Source organism: Petaurus breviceps, unplaced genomic scaffold, assembly GCF_028583685.1.
Source record: "Petaurus breviceps papuanus isolate PSGF00001 unplaced genomic scaffold, PetGlider_PUasm1.0 90994, whole genome shotgun sequence".
NCBI lineage: Eukaryota > Metazoa > Chordata > Mammalia > Diprotodontia > Petauridae > Petaurus > Petaurus breviceps.
This window is the reverse complement of record NW_027187393.1, coordinates 3,535,400-3,553,225: the sequence shown is the minus strand read 5'-3', so window position 1 is coordinate 3,553,225 and position 17,826 is coordinate 3,535,400. Positions and strand designations below refer to the sequence as shown.

Sequence of the window (17,826 nt, the reverse complement as noted above, 5' to 3'; positions counted from 1 at the left end):
TTTAGACTTCTATGTCTTTGAGAAGTGGCAAGGTGTTTGAAGATTCTAAATACTGGTATAATTACAAAGTTTTAATGTATTCTGATGTTATTTTCATTTTACAGGTTGATTACATTTTACAGTAAATATATCACTTCATGTTCATACTGTGCAATGTAAATATGAAAAAATTTTTTTTAAATTCATGTGTATTAGGAAACTCAAGCATATGAAAAAAAAAGTCTTACTTTTCAGTTTATCTCGTTCAGATTCTGATGGGAATATCCAATCAGGGAAAAGTTCTTCAAATTTGATACCAGGATATTTCGGCCTGTTTTCTACATAATTCCTCACAGTTGGCTGTAATTTCTTCATAAAGTCTGATGATGGTGTTCCTAACTGCTCAATAACTTTATTCCACTGATCAATATCTGTAGGACTTCTTTAAGAAAATATAACTGAAACAACCATATTATACAAAGTATAATCCAGGAAAAAAATAGCTAAAGTATATATGTATACACCAACAAGTATTGAATAGAGATCCCACTCTAAAATACCATCTAAATAAAAACTCAGAATTCCAAATTCTGACTATTTAAGACAAAACTATGGAGAGCACTATACAAACTATCTGACATATGGCATATCATTCGTTTTCAAGGAGAAGTAGCAATGTAGTTAGGAAGCCCAGGCTCTAATTCTTGCTCTGTCCCTACCTGCCTCAATCCTTTACCTCTCTAGGGTCCTTGCTTTATTTGTTCACGTAAGGGGAAGTTGGTCCCTCACAACTCTGAAATCCTCTATTTTCTGTAGTCTTCTGATTCAACCTATCAAGCTACCTAATAATGAATACATGCCATTCTGGCTCCAATGAGATAGTTTTCTTGTGACTGAAGATTAATGCTTAAGCCAAAAATTACAGGTAACTCTTGGTTTTTGTATGGGGCTTATTTTGTAGGGTAGGGGTGGGAAGAAAGACGACCAAACCTGATTCAATGGTATAGAAAATTATAGGTGAGTAAACTCCTTCTTCCAAAGTAGATTTGGCATCTGCTTTATAAACTACAGTCTTATAGAAGTGCCCAAGGCACTAAGAAGTTAAATGAATTGCCCAGGGTCACTGCCAGTATATGACAACTGCAGGCTTTGGAGCTTGGTTTTGCTAGCTCTCAGAATGACTTCCACACCTCTACTGCCAGGATACCTCTCATAATTCATAGTTAACTTTCACTAAAAGTTAGGTAAAATGCCTCACTGTGGGTTCCAAAGACTATGACAACAGTGGAATACAAGCCCTGGCAGGTCCCAGTAATCTCACTTATTATTGTTGCTCACAAATGTAACAGTCCACACTCATGGCTTATGGTTTACAAAGCACTTCACACATCCTGTCTCACTGGATTCTAATAACAGCTCTATAAGGCAAACAGTACAAGTATCATTGACTCTGCTTCTGTGAGGTCCAGGAAAGTAAAGTCATTTCCCCAAGGCCATAGATCTGGTGAATGACAGAGCTGGGATTCAAATGTTTGACTCTAAATCCAGTGTTATACTCCAGCGACCTCTTGATAGAATAAGTCTATAAATCTGTATCCTTTTTCATTTAAACTATGACAGAAAAACCCAAATACTTTAATTCTTTTTGAAAGAACACCAGACTACTTCTCCTCTCTGCACCAAGTTATTTTTTCTACAGTAACACTATTTCCTAGTCTTGTGGAAAAAATTTCAATTCTCTTCTTAAAGTACAAAATAAGCTAAATTATAAATTGTACAAAAATAAAAAAGTGATTGATAAGCAGGACATGAATAATTCACCCAATATTAGGCAAAATAGCTTAATTGTTTTATATGCTATATAAAGTTTTTTTCAGTTGAATTTATTTTCAGAATAAAACTTCATTTAGTCACTGAAATAGGTGAACTTGAAATAGGGTATAATTGCTAGACAACTGCTCAAAAATAATGAAATATAATACAGCATCTAACTTCATGGTAAATACTTATAAAATAGATGATACATAGAAGTATTCATAAAGCCAGCCACAACAAAACAAAAAAAGCCCTTCAAAGCAGTATCTCTTGGGTAAAAATTTGCTCTATCTACTTCACCTGGAAAAATCACCCCAATAAAAAGATCATAAGGAAAAGTATGCTGACATAATGTATATGATACTGAAGACAGATTGATTAATTAGAAAAACAAAGAATATCTGTCAATTGACATAAACTATTTTAATAATTTTCTAAATGAAGACTAGTGAAAATATTCAATGATTATAATAAGAAATGACACATGGGAAAAATGGTTAGGATGAAAAAGCATTCACAAGATGAAAGCATGACTCTACAGACAAGAAATGGCATACAGCAAGTATTAAATCTGATTTTTTTCTGTTAAATGATATTTACATGAATGAGTTGACCATCTATTAATTTAAAATTCTGAAGTTTATGTTCCTACAGTGTATTTGTAATGTGCCCAAGCAAAGTAACCACTGTTAAAATAAAATTATAAAAAAAAAAATAAAAAACAACCATGCACACACACTGGGGTGATTTTTAAAGTTTTCTCAAATAAGAATTAGAAAATTTGACACAACCTTTTATCTCATTTGAATACTTTCTATTTGGGTCTCATTTAATGTGTTTCTGATCCTAATTTCTAAAACAAATCTTTTTTAGTGCATATTGATAATTTTAACAAATATATCCTGAGTTTAAAATAGCCACTTTCTTAGACAAATTAACTAATTTGGTGGGCTATTATATCTTGTTCTTTAATATAGTTGTATTCCTACATATCTACATGCCTTTTTAAATGCAATTAAATGCCAATGTGTCATCTAATGCAATAGCTCCTGAAGTAAATACATTAATATTTAAGCAGTAGAGTTTAGCATAGTAAAATAATCAGGAATGAAAGTTAAATATGTGCAACTTGGTTAGTGACACTAATTTAACAAAATCAGAATAAGACCATTTCAAACACATACTCAAGAAGTATGATGTTTTCCTTTTTGTGTTCTCATCTACTGCAGACAAAGTCATTTTATCTTTGGTGGTTATGGAAAGTATGGCTGGGGTTCAAGGATGACTGGGGAAGGATACGATCAGTGCCTTGGAATATCACACAACCTTTCACCAGTTCTCCCATGATGCACCCCACTGACCAGATATCAACTGAAAATAAAATGAAATGATAAAATTATGAAGTGCCATGAACAAAATAAAGGCGGGAAAAAGGAATTTAGCTTCTATACCAGACACATAAATATGGAAAAATAAATGGCTAGCTAAAGATGAACTTTTACACAATATGAACTCAAATTTTTTTGTTGGTTTCAATTTTACAGTAATTCAGTTTTAGCGCTGAATGCTACTTGGCACTTAATGCTACTGTTAAAACATGTTGATAAAGTAAATGGAAACTAATCTAAAGATCATTTTCCAACCTGAGCAATTTACTACATAATTCTAGAAACCACTGTGAAGGATACAGTCTCTTCCTGGGAACAGGACTTTATGAAGGACCATTTCTGCCATAATGCACCCAACAGACCAGATATCCACTACCCAACGTCAGGTGCAATGAGAACATAGATTAAAAAGTTAACCATAGAGTACCCCATACCCTTTTGATCCCCAACATGCCTTCTAAACAACAGAAACACAGAAAGAAGCCCATCATCCTTACTGTACCGCAAATATTTTAAAATTAACGTAATTCAGAGTTTTTACAATGTTCTGAAATAAGATTAAGTTGGTGCTTTGGCATTATTACACTTCTTAAGGCATTCATCTCAGATTCAAATGGAAGCATTGCAAACAGAAGCATCCAGCAGGGGGCTCCCTTTAGCTATACTGCTCCAGACAGCACTATATTGACTGAACAGTTCCAGAAGTTTATCCCAATTTGACACATTTAGAGCCAAAAAGAGGTCTTTGAGATCATCTAAGTCCAATCCCCTCATTTCACACATTAAATAAATAAATAAGGCCCAGGTAGAAGTGACTTTGATAATGTAATATACTTTCTTCTTATAAGCTGAGGCAGAACTCTTTATCACCATGCCACAGAAGGCATGAACAAAATTTGTCCAGGAGCTTAATGTTTATGAGGAGAGAAATAAGGATAAATAAGGAAGGAGGTAGTAGCTTGGTTTGGCATTATTTCATCTGTGTGGGGTATTTCTTTAATAAGGTGACAGTAAAGCAACTTTTATCAGGTCTCTTATGACTTGAGTACAAGTCAGTATGAGGGAAGGAATAGGTCTGACAATACTTATGATTTATCAATGAAAACAAAGTAATTTGGTAACTTGTGACTAGGCTGAATTTAGGCCTCTGTTCTTTACGTGTGAGTTAAAATAAAAATAGGCTTAGTTTCTTCTAAAATAACACAGAATCTTAAGAAAACAACAAAAGTTAAGAATACAGAAAACAACTTTCATGTTATCTCAGGAATCAATTATTTTCAGATTTAAAAGTAAATTCTGAAATAAGTTACTTTTTACCAATATGGGTAAAAAACGAATGACTTTATAAATGTGGATTACAGTGACCTCTCTAGATAAGGCCATAACCAATTTTAAACAATAAGCAATAATAATTTCACATTCAAATTCAAACTCACTGTCAACAAATGAATAAAACCAGCAATACCATTTTAAAGAATATAAAATTTTTCATTAAAATATGGAACTTACCATTTTCTTTGTATCCCATCCCCAAGATAACTTCAGGTGCTCTATAATACCGTGTGACTACATATGGAGTCATCATAAAATTAGTACATGCCGTCCGGGCCAGGCCAAAATCAAGGATCTTGAGTGTGCAATCTGACTTTACTACTATGTTGCTGGGTTTCAAATCCTAGTAAATCAATGAATTAAGTTAGTACAAATGATTTAAAAATACACGGGAAAATGTTACATATATTTTGGCTTACGCAATACTTTTCCAGAAGTATTTGGAATCTCTTTTCTGTTTTTCCAGAGCTTAGCACAATGCTATGCATGTAGCAAACATTTAATACTTTTTTTTTTATTAACTTAAATCTTAAGTCCATAGTTATCAGATGAAAGAATATTAGAAATTAGTTGTATACAACTTCTATTTATTAAAACAGGTATTCCTTATTTTATGGAACAGATACAGTACAGGAAAAACAGTAAGAATTCACATGAAGCAAATCCAATTTTCCTCATTTGCATCAATTATGAAGTCAGATACATTTAGTAGGAAAAAAAAATCCCCCAGACAAATGGGATGAAAATTCTTAAGTGAGGAAGGTGAGAGACCGGGGTACATTGTCTGTAATACTAGATGCAATTTTTTGAGGTCCCTGCAGACTTTTTCAAACTTCAGGAGCTCATCTTCCATTATGACTCTCATCTTTTCTTGACACTTTTCAGACCTCCATAGGAATGTTTCTTGTGGCTCAGGATGCCTGGCTCTATATTTGGTATAGAACTTAAGTTTCCCACCCCAAAATCCCTTTATTGGCAACAGACCTTGAGAGAGTTATCATAAAGAGTTACCTGTTTGATTATTTGTCTCATATATGCATATGCAATTAAATGTATATGTAACATATATTTATATATGTATGTATGTATAATTAAAAAAGAAACTTCAAGAAAATGCTCAATTATGGCCCAAACCAATAATGTAATAATTCAAGAAATGACATAAATATTAGCTTTCCAATAAGATGGTATCTATCACCTTCATTTCTAGATTTTCAATCTTATCTGCAAGTGGCTGGAAGAGCCACTAAAGTAGTGGGGACTAAAGTGACCTCTGCCCTACTCAGGTCACATTTGTAGTAACAGGGTCAGGTCCAGGCATCACATTTTAAGAAGGATATTAAACTGAAGCAAATCCAATGAAATAACTAAGATGGGGAGAGGACTAGAAAGCATTCCATATAAGAATCTGTTGTAGAAAGTGAATAAGTTTAACATGAACAAGATTTACAGGATATTATGTCATTCTTCAAGTGTATCTGAGGAGCAAGTATATCTATCAGCTTCAGAGAGTAAGACGTCAGTTCAAAGCAAAAGAAAAAAGTCCATATCATGGCTATGTGAAATGAACTACCTAAGTAAAATAGTGAGCTCTCTGTCCCTTGAGTGGCTAAGCAGTGGTTGGATATCCACTGTCAGGGATATTGCAGAATACATTACTGCTCAGGTATAGGTTGACCTAGAAAATATCCATGGTCCTTTCTAACTATGAGATTCTCCAATTTCTGTTTGGTTATTAATTGTCAATTTTCGTGACCCCTGCTCTCTGTTAGTGGAAGTAATTTACCCAGTATTTAAATCTTGGACCTAAAGTAGTAAAGGCAATTAAAATGGAAACATTTTAGAGTTACTATCTCTATACAGTAATTTATATTCCAGTGATGTGTTAATTCATTTTTAGCTTTTTGGAGGGCAATTGGGTTTAAGTGATTTGCCCAAGGTCACACAGCTAGTTAAGTGTTAAATGTCTGAGGCTGGATTTGAACTCAGGTCCTCCTGCCTCCAGGGTTGGTGCTCTATTCACTGCACCACCTGGCCACCCCGTGATGTGTTAATTTTGAGGGTAAACCAGTTAATGTAAAGTACTTACATTTCCAAGTCCATTAACTGCAAAAAACAAACCCATTTCAAGCTAATTCATTTGTGATACACTAACACTGCACAGTTGTTGTTTTTTTTTTTTTTTTTTTTTTTTTGTAATTAATCAAGGAGGTAGGGAGGTTGTAGAGAACAATAAGAAAGCTTTTAACCTTTTTTGGCATCAAAGACCCGTTTGGCAATCTGGTGAAGCCCCATGTACCCTTTCCAAGAATGTTTCTAAATGAATAAAAAATCTGAAGATAATACTAAGTTTCAGTTAGGAATCAGTAAAAATAAACATCTAATTTTTTTCCTCACAAGTTCACAGGTACCCTGAAATCTATCCATGGATCCCTTGGGGAGGAATCTGTGGACCCTAGGTTCAATAGAGAAATGCAGTTTATATGATGAGAAGAAATCAAAGGAGTAAATACTCCTGGGGGTAATCAGAGGAGTGTGACTTGAGGATAAGCTAAAAGAAAAAGCAAGTGACTGGGGAGTCATTCAACTCTTTGGGCCTTCTTCTCTTTGAACATTATGATTCTATGACATTTGAGGAAGTGAAAAGGTCTCAGTTCAGCAAGTAGCCTCCAACTCCCTACAGCCCTTCACTAGTTTCTTTTAGGCACTAGTAGTGTTCAACTAGCCATGACTGGCTTTACACCACAGGAAAAGAGCTGAGAGGAATGTAGGTGTTGCACTACTACTATAGTAATGCAACTATGGCTGTAAGCCAATTATATAGATTAGGCAGGACTTCTTAAACTTTTTCCACTGGCTTTTTGAGGGCATGCACAGTGCAAAGTGCATATGCTTTGTGTTCAGAACCAAGGCTGCAGTGAGGTTGCAACACGGGAAAGTACTGTAAGAAACACCTTGCATTCATTCCACATTTGATTTTTAACTAATTTTTGGTCATTGTATGTTCAGAAACCTTTGTTGCCAAATTTTTTGCAACCTCATGTGGGGTTGAAACCCGCAGTTTAAGAAGCTCTGACTAGGGACCTCATTCACTTACTCCTAGACATGAATGACATCAGGAATCAGGGCTGAATAAAAGAAAAATTTGGGTAGGAATCCCAAAGGCTTTGGAAATCCTTATGCAAGAGGAACGTAATGAATTTTATTTTTTAAATAATAATCTCCACAAACTTTCACCTCAAAACATTTTATATTAATCATACACATTAAAGAACTAACACCTAGGAAATATATCCTTGATAATTAATGATGTTTCAGCATATATAGTCATTATAAAGGAGTTTTTAGGACAGAACCTGAGTATCATTTCAAAGAACAGGTTCACTGATTTCTAAAACTGTCATCTTTTTGCCTGACTACTTATTAAAAACAAAAGACCCTCTTTCCTCTTTCTAATATAATGGCATCTGGTACAATACAATCCACTGTATACTTGATTTTTCTACTCTAAAATGTGATTTTAAAAACTCTCTAGTAATTGAAGAATTAGAGTTTTGCATTATAAACCAATGCAAAAGTAAATATGGTAGAAAAAGAAAACAGCTCTTAAAAGAACTGCAAACTATTAACAACCATATGAAAGAACCCCCTGAATCACTAATGACAAAAGAAATGCAAAACAAGGCAACTTTGAGATTATACCTTACCCCTAATAAAATGGCAAGAGTGAAAAAAAACAATGGGAATAATCCATATTGGCAAAATTATAGAAAGACATACATAATAATGCACCATTGGTGAAACTTTGAATTGATTCAACCATTCTTGAAAGAAATTTGCAATTATGCTAACAAAGTTATTAAAATATCTATACCTTTGATTCAGAGATTCCACTCCTAAGCATATACCCTAAGTTCTACCCCAAGGAGGTCAATGATAAGAAGGAAAAAACCAGGTCCCATATACACCAAAATATTTATAGAAGCACTTTTTGTGGTAGAAAAGAACTGGAAACAAAATAAAAGCCCACAATTGGAAAATGTCTAAACAAACTGTGGTACATTAATGTGATGGAATATTACTATGCTATAAGAAATGATGAGTAAGATGAATGTGGAAAAGCATGGAAAGATTTAAACAGATGCAAATTTAAGAAAACAGAACCAAGAAAACAATATATAACATGAAAGGCTACAACACATAAAGAGAAAAAACAAAAACAAAAAAACCATGGAAACTGAGTACTGGAGAATAATAATGACCAAGTTTGGCCCACAGGAAGAAACAAATATGAAAAGGCACTTTCTGCCTTTCTGTGGTACACTGCATATGGAACTAGCTTTTTTTGATGTGTTGGCTAGTTTTGTTGAACTGCTTTTCCCCCTTTTTTATTCTTTGTTATAAGGTATAATTTTCTGTCAGGGGCAGAAGAGAGGAAATGCATTGGGAAATGGAAGCATGTAAAAACAAAAAGAATGGTTTTTTTTTTAAAGCACTAAAAATAATTCACATCAGTGTTATATCACTACATACTCGGTGTATTATACCAGCTGAATGGAGATGTTTAATACCACAAAGCATCTGATAAAGAAGGTAAGACATTCTTTCATGGTCCAATTCCATATGAATCACTTGGCATAAATTAGCATCCATTAATTCCATAACCAAATACCTAGAAAGAAATAAGAAATTCCCTTTTACACATATGTACATTAGCAGAATTGTATGACTATTTAAATGATGTATATTCAACTGAAACCTGTAGGAAATCACGATAAATTTTATCTGGTTATTTATTACATTGCCTAGCTTAAAAAATAATAATAAAAACCCCATTACTTTTTGAGGATTCTAGAAATATATCAAATAATCAAGTATCAGAGAAATAAAGAATTGGGTCATGGTCTATCAAAAATTTGTATTTCAAAGAACACAAATAGAACCTATAGCATCTTATTAAATTAAATAACTTATGCTGTGATACAGATCCCCGTGCTGGAAAATGCAAAGGATATATAATGTTGGCAGTTTGCAGGACCTCCTTCCAACTCAACCAGGGCAGATTATAACTCCTATAAAACTCAGTAATTAAATCCTAGGAATTTCTTGAGGCACAAAGCAACCAAAGGACTTGCTGAAGACCAAAGAGTAAATAAAGTTGAGAAATAGGACTTGAATTCAGGTTATACTAATTCCAAACTCAGCATTCTATATATGACAAAAAGCTACTTCTAAAGGCCTCCATATGCCAATAAGCGCTAACATAATGTACATTAATACAAAAAAATTAAGATTCTACTTCATGATTTCTAAAAGAAAAGTATTTTGATTTATTAAACTAATCTATTTTACATAGTAATTGTAAATAAGTATGTAACTACTACATTAGCTGACCAGAGATAGTGTAATTTAATATTCCAGAAAAGATCTAATGAAAGACATTATTTGGTTACTAAAAATATTTGGTTATGAATATAACAAAGCCTCCTGGTATTATAGTTATAATGTTTCCTCCTAAGGAAGGTGGTTAGTTTTGTTTTGAAGAAATCTTTTCAAGCATTTTTCCATGGTACACAGAGATGTATTTAAAACCATTTAGTCTTAATAATCAAAGAAAGCTAGTCGAATGAACAGTATAACTGCAAAAATTTTATTTCAACAGAGGAACGGTCAAAAGAAGGACCCTTTATCCTTAAGAGTTTTTTTAATCAGATACTTCTTTAAAGTGAGAGCTGGGAAAATAACTACCTTTCTCAGTCTTTATTGTATGTTACTTCCCCAGTTATTTAAACATTTAAATCTATTAACTAAAGACAGGATTAGAAGTAATACTTACACATCTTGAAATTCTTCTAGAGATTTCTGTGGTGTGAACACATTCAATAAGCTAATTATCTGGGAAGACAAAATTCACTACTATTTAGAATACCAGGAAATATTTTTTAATCTTAGTTATTAAAACTAAACACTGATAGAAAATTCACTTTAAAATGTAAATTTTCATTATAGATTATTTTAGCACATTCTTTTGTGTGTAAACAAACAATTTAGTTAATGTACTATTTTAAAGCAGAGCAAAAACGAGATATTGGGACCATCAAACCACTTTAACATTTATTTAACAGATTATAAACAGAAAAGTTGACTACACGAGCAGAGGCATACTGCCCAACTGTCACCTACCTACTCCAGCAAACACCTGAAGTTCAAACCAGAAAGAATAATTATCAGGAAGTCTAATGAAAAATAATACTTAAGTAACTTCTTCCATGCCAGAACTGCACAAAAATCCAGTCAGAGGCCAATAGGTAATAGGAAAAAGGGCCATCATCAAGGTCAGTCTAGCCTAGGCAAACAAACCCTTCAGGAGAACCAGACATTGGCCAGAGATATCTGTATAACAGCCTATGCAAGATCCTGTGTCTGGAGGCAGCAAGAATATATAGAGCCCTCTCCTACCCTCCTAGCAAGAAAGACCTAGGGAAGTAAAAAAAAAAAAAATTGCCAGGGTGGTCAGAAAACTCTAAGGTGAAACCCCTGGAAGCCTTAGGGAATGGCAGCACTCGTACTGGGATAGCCCCCAACCCCTAGGGTTCCAAGGTACTTAACATTCTACCCTGAGATGTCACAGGAGGCCCTCAAGATCCAGTGCTGTCAATCTCAAAGATACAGGAGGGCCTAACTCTGAGAGGTAGAGATGAGCATAGAAATCTAGATAACCCAGGGCAAGCCAAAGTAGAGCCAACCACCCTACCCAGAAGCACAGCATGGGGTGGAGCATGATCCTGACATTAAAGTTCAGGGACTAAAGCTGGAAAGATGAGTAAATCAAAGAAAACACTAGCTAGAATAAAAGTCATTATAAATCAAGAGATTCCTCCAAAGGGGTAATTTCATAACAAACTATAAACAGTTACTCAAAGGAAAAAATGGATTTTCCATAAAGACTACCTGAATGCCTAAAAGAAATGTACCAAGAGCTTAAAAAAAAAAAAGATGAACTAACAGCTACAGAGAAAAGAACTAGAAGAAACAATTTAGAAGAGAAAGTTATAAACCTTGTCCAACTGATTGGAAAAATACAATAAAATGTAAGGTCGAAAATAGCTGCCTAGGAAATCAGATAATGGAAAGATAATTTAAGAATCATTGGACTTCTCAAAAACCATTATTTTTAAAAAGGCCTGGGTATCATATTTTAAAGAAATTAAAAACTGACTGACATGATTAGAACTAAAGGGCAAAGTGAAGATCAAAATAATCCGCAGATCACTTCCTGAAAGAAACTCCAAAAAGAAAAGCCCCAAATTCCCACAACAAAGAAAGTAAGATACTGCAAGTATCCAGGAAAAAGCAGACTGAGGTTGGTCAATATGCCTTTCATTTCACATAAATGGAAGGTAAGGAAGAGAAAGGGAAGAATAACTGGTGACAGTTACTTAATCATATAGAACATGTGGTCGTCCCAAACATATCTTTTGTTAAATTTAATTTCCCCATAAAAATAGTATTTTAAGCTTTACAAATAAATATATATTTATAACAGCTCAACCCCAAAATTATTTAATGGTCAGCTAGTATTATCCTTAATTTGCCTTTAAAGATAAAAATAATTAACAAAAACACCCATGAACTCCCATAGAACAGAGAATGTCACTCATGTTAATATATTCAGGAAAATATTACTAACTTACATTTTTATGATTGACACATTTTAACAGAACGAGTTCACGATAAGCTCTCTTTGCATGAGTTTGATTCTGAAATGGCCGACTTAATTTCTTGACAGCAACATTTATCCCAACGACTGTATCAAAAGCAGCACTGCAATTATGAAATATAACAAACAATTTACTGTCAGCTTTGAGTAAAAGTAAGATTTGCACAATATAAACTTTATTTTTGTATACAAAACACATGAGGACAATCATTTGAACCACAAAAATATCTTTGAAAATAGAGAGGTTCTGACCATTTGATTCAATTCTACTATATGCAAGGCCCCACACTAGGCACTAATTATACATTAATGTGGATCATCAAACACAGGTAATATTTTAAATGAGAAGTATAGAGACTACTTGAATTTGAGTTCTATCAGAATTGTTTCCATACTTGTACTCCTAAGCACCACTGACAGGTGAGTCTGACTTTCTGTAGATAATTACAATCCTTTAAATTCGGCTAGTCCTTTATGGTTTCATAGGTCAATGAATTTGATCTAACAACAACCATGTAAAATAGACAATATAGGTACAATTACTCCAATTTCAGAGAGATCTTTGCTCTGTCACTTACTAGTTGTGTGACCTTGGGCAAGTTATTTAATCTCCCTGCACAGGAGGGTCCTGCTCTTCTGAGTCTAACATTGAATCTATTAAGGATGTTACTTGTCCAGAGCCTCATGGAAAAGTGGCAGAGCCAGCAGGTAGGTATCTAAGGTCAGCCAGGTTCCTACTTTCTCTCAAGTATAAAAATATTTAGTTCGAAGGTAAAACAATTCTATCAACATATAGTGTATAGTTTAGCTATTTTTTTGCACAAGGAATTCGGAATTTAGGCCACTGAAACTATATTCAAGTCAACAGTTACTTATACACTTTATGGCAATAAAATATATAATATTATACAAAAGGTCTTGATTTTAAAAATTTCAATTAGGAAAAAACAGCTATTATAACAAACCAACATTTTTATATATCCTAGGAACTATAAAAGAGGAGAGAAGCATAATCTAGAGTCCATCTGAAATGAAATGTGCAATAGGAAAAATGGAAATGAGAAATATTATAATATAGGCATTTCCTGAAATAGTCAGAGATACAGGGAGAGACACACACACTTGAATTCCCTATCTCACAGCTGTTTTTTTTTTTTTTTAATTCTTTTTGGTCTGAATCTGTGATTTCATTTCAACCATGTAAAAGAAAGAACTCCTGGCAAGAACACTGACCTTGCCAATGTAGATCAACTTCATTATATAGTCTAGTCTTAGGGAGTTACCTAAGGGCACCAAGACTTAAATGAAACAAAGCCAGTATGTGTCCAAGGTAGAGGGGACCTTAGAGGCCATCTAGTCCAGATCCCTCATTTTATTTTATTTTTTTAAGTAATCGGGGTTAAATAACTTGCTCAAGGTTACACAGCCAGTTATTTCTGGGTGTGGTGCTAAGTATCTGCACCCGGATTTGATCCCCTGGTCATCCCGACACTGGAGCCGGTGCTCTTACTCGCTGAGCCACCTGGCTGCCCCTAAGCAACTGGGGTTAAGTAACTTGCTCAAGATTACATGGCCAGGTGTTTCTGGGTGAGTAATAAGTATCTGAGCCCGGATTCCATCCACATATCATCCTGACACTGGAGCTCGCTGTGCTACCTGGCCACCCCAGATCCCTCATTTTAGATGAGACTCAGAAAGGCTTAGTGACTTGTCCAATTCACATGGGAAGCATCAGATGTAGGATTTATCAATCTGTATTTGCTAAGGAAGTTTCTTCTTCTAGAGTTCCTTACAACAATGAAGTCACAGATCTAGATTTTGTAACAAAAACCAAAAACCCCCCAAATAAACAAATATACAACAAATCAACCCTAACCTTTATCTAGTTACAAAAAAAGAACTGGTTCAAGTCTTGGCAGTATTCCTTTGATAACATGTTTTTTCAAAGCAAAGACAACTGGGTAGATATACATTAATTGCTGTCCATACTCAAATTTTATACAAGCCAGATTTTGGAAGGGGGTGGCTTATATTTAGACTAATTCAGGGTACAGGCAGAGTTATGTATATGTGTATATATAAATACAAGCATATGTACATGAAGAGATTTCAAAAGAGTTATGATTTTATCAGCTGAGATACTCATTACATTTAGACTGCAACCCCTTTGTAGCCTAGTAGATAGTTTCATAAGCTGTTGTAACAAAAGAATAATAATGTCATGATCTTGTGGGCAGCTTTCTGATGATAAGACTCTCAGAATTACACTGTGCTGGTTCTCAGATGAGAGTCAGTTGTCACTGGGCCTATACTTTTTGGCCAGACCTACTAGCTGTGCTCCAGAGGCATAGTCTGAGAATACAGACTCACTCCTATACCATAGAATAAGAATTAGAGGAGTATCTGTAATACAGCAACATAAACTAAACACACATACACATATACATGGCAGGTCCTACATGAAGCCACAGGGCTATCCATACAGCATTGTAGGAAACTGAATGAAAAGGTGGGTTGCTAAGTATTCATATATTTTTTTTAAATCACAAATTCATGAAATCATCTAAGGCATCAAGGGGTTGTGATGTTATCTACACTGGTGGAAGAAGTATCCATAGCTATGAAATCACAAAACTTTTAAAGTGAAATAGTATGTTTCCCACATATACACAGATATGCTCGTATTCCATGAGCTGGGAAACATGTAAGATAAATTTCAAGATCTTTTTCCTTTAGAGCCTTTTTTCTTATCTCTATCAAACTTCAAGATGACCAAAACAGAATAACCAAACCTATCAAAGATTTTATTCACAATGGCACAGCTTTGAATGATCTATTCTAATTACCTAAGGCTTCTGTTTCTTCCTAAGCAACTTTTTTTCTTTTGGCTTGTAAAGTAGCATAAATCAAAGTAGGTTTGTTCAATTTGATATGCTGTTTGAAGGCAACAGTAAAGTGCTTTCTTTAGGTTAGAATATCATTGAATCCTAGCACCAAAAGGGGTTGTAAAGATCATTCAGTCCACACTGCTCATCTTATACACAAGGAAGCTGAGGTGAGGGACATTAAGTGTCTTACCCAAGATCATGTTATAAGTAACAGTGACAGAGCTGCAGCTATGAACCAAACCTCCTGACTCCCAGTCCAGTGCTCTCTCTATAACATCAAGAGGCCACACATAAAGTTAGATGTAAAAGCAACAAAGACCCTCCTGTATAAGAGAGCATGTTTTGTAGCAGACTCTGGAGTGTGAAATATATAAAACAGAAGTCAGTAATTTCCACAGAGAATCACAGACTATTGTGATTGGAAGGAGCCTTATATATAGTTCAATTCTTTCATTTTAGATAACAAAACTGTGGCCCATTAAAGAGATTTACCAATATTCACACAATAGTTTTTTTCTTCATGAAAGAATAGTTAAGATAATGCAAAAATAACAAGAGGATTAGCACAAGATTCTACTACTTGCATAGTGAGAGGGAAAGCAAAAAGGAATGATATATTAGGTATTTTGTAACAAAAACCTAATTACATCTTTCAATTTTGCCAGACCTAAAATAACTTTTAAAAATGACTAAACATTTCACAGAACTGACTTAGGAATCAAATGATCATCATTGTTTTGATTCAACAGCTTGGATTTTTGAAGTGTAAGAAATTGGCTATTTGCATATTTGAAAAGGAAATAAATATTAGTGCTAGAAAACTCTGTAGTAATTACATAAATATTTATGCATACCACAACTATACCAAGAAGACAAATCTGATTAAAATACCACCCCTCTCCCCCAAAAACCAAGAGCAAAAAGTTTTCAATATATGATTAAAAGTGGTATTAACATCTTTTTCAATTTGTCTAACCTGAGAGGAAGCCTGCTGTAGGGCATCAGAAGGCTTGGGTTCTGGTGCTGGCTCCCTCACTTACCATCCACATGAAATGACAGAATATTCAGAGTTTGTAATAAATAATTTATTTTTTTGAAACTCCTCAATTTTACAGAAGAGGTGCCTAAGGCCGAGAAAGGAAGTGACAACTAAGACAACACACCTAAATAAGTGGTATATTCACGATTAAGTACAACATACTGTGATACAGACTGTCCCTACATGCCAGAGAGCTTCACAATAAGTCAAAGGACACCAAGGTGCATAAATCTGGAAAGGTTTTCACAAAGCTGATGAGTCTTCAATCTCAAAGGATGGGTAGGATCAGGCTAGATTAAGTGGGGAAGTACCTTCCCTTTTTTTTTTTTTCCAGCAGAGAGAAGAGAAGAAACAAAAGTATGGAGGTGGAAATAAATATGATAAATGAAAGTGGGGGATTAAAAAAGAGTGAAGAGGGGAGAACAAAGATTTTGTGATAGGGAATCCTAAGTGCCCCCATAAGAACAAAACAATGGAAACTGAGCAGGTTTGAGGGAAGTGTTCCAGAAATATAACTTCAGTTCCATAGCATAGATCTTTCCTTTTATTAGGCTGTTCCCTACCCCCACCCAGATCATAATACTCTATTAAAAATCATTAGTATGCTTCTAAAGCAGAGTAATTGTTAGGAAAAGAAAATTTTAAAAATTCTTCTTGTAATAATAGTATTAGAAGCCTCTATTAAAGATTAATATTCTCAGTTCATGGCATCTTACCCAGTAATTTCAGTGTTTTTACATGATTGTAAATATCTTAAATAACAATTATTCATATTTATATAGCACTTTAATATTTAAAAAGCACTTTCCTCACAAGTCAGTGAGATAGGTCATTCACAAGTATTATCATTCCTATTTCACAGAATAAGGAATTGAGGCTCAAAGAAGTCTGAAAGCCAGAAAGAATTAAGAGTCTAGAATTATACTTAGGTCCTCTAATTTCAAAATCCAGGGCTCTTCCTACTATACCATAACTACCTCTGAAAAATCAAAACTTCTTTTCTACGACCACTATCAGAAAAGTTTTTATTAGGGGAAGAATGGTAATAAACCTTAAGGATTTTAGTTTTTGATTTAGTTTATTCTGTTCAAATAAAAATTCATAATGAAAAATTTCCCCTTTCTTTAAATTAAAATGACTGGTACAAAATAAGCGTCAAAAAACAATCATCAAATAAAATTAATATTATATAATTTAGTAGGGTTTATTAATTAGCAATGAACTAATTTGATGAGCTTGTTCTAACAACGTAGTTCTTTTTCACTGTTTCTCTTATAAAAATACAGAGCTTTCATCTTGACAATATTGACTTTTGCCCTTAACTAGCCCATACATTACTTAAAAATCTTTTACAGATGGCAGGCCATAAATTGAGGTATTTTTAAGTGACCTCAAGATTACTCTTAGGAAAATACATCTGTGAGTCAAACTGCTTGGTTCTAAAAGATAAGATGGAATATAAATCAAAAGTTTGTTTCATCTCACAGAAAGTCACATTGCGAACAAGAAAATGTTCTTAATTTGCATGCATTCCCTGGCATCTTTCTCATAACACACTGGATTTGAGTTCAAGTACAAAATGTTACCATTTGAAAATTAAGATCATTATTTTAGAAAAGACCTATAAATTACTTCCAAAGATCTATCCCTTCTTCTCGTAAACCA

At 34.0% G+C, this 17,826-nt stretch overlaps 1 protein-coding gene across 4 annotated transcripts in view; it reads right to left on the bottom strand.

Moving 5' to 3' along the window:
• The window catches only part of MAPK9 (mitogen-activated protein kinase 9), a 56,944-nt gene that overhangs the window by 15,184 nt on the left and 23,934 nt on the right, over positions 1–17,826 (bottom strand). For 3 of the 4 annotated variants that reach the window (XM_069077525.1, XM_069077528.1, XM_069077526.1), the window contains exons 3-8: positions 12,209–12,338; positions 10,351–10,409; positions 9,048–9,186; positions 4,692–4,857; positions 3,094–3,165; positions 228–410 (exon numbers count right to left, since the gene is read on the bottom strand). In XM_069077525.1, coding sequence (XP_068933626.1) covers positions 228–410; positions 3,094–3,165; positions 4,692–4,857; positions 9,048–9,186; positions 10,351–10,409; positions 12,209–12,338 — 749 coding nt within the window. Of the gene's footprint in view, positions 1–227; positions 411–3,093; positions 3,166–3,482; positions 3,555–4,691; positions 4,858–9,047; positions 9,187–10,350; positions 10,410–12,208; positions 12,339–17,826 lie in introns of all 4 variants that reach the window. The other variant, XM_069077527.1, reaches the window with a different exon arrangement.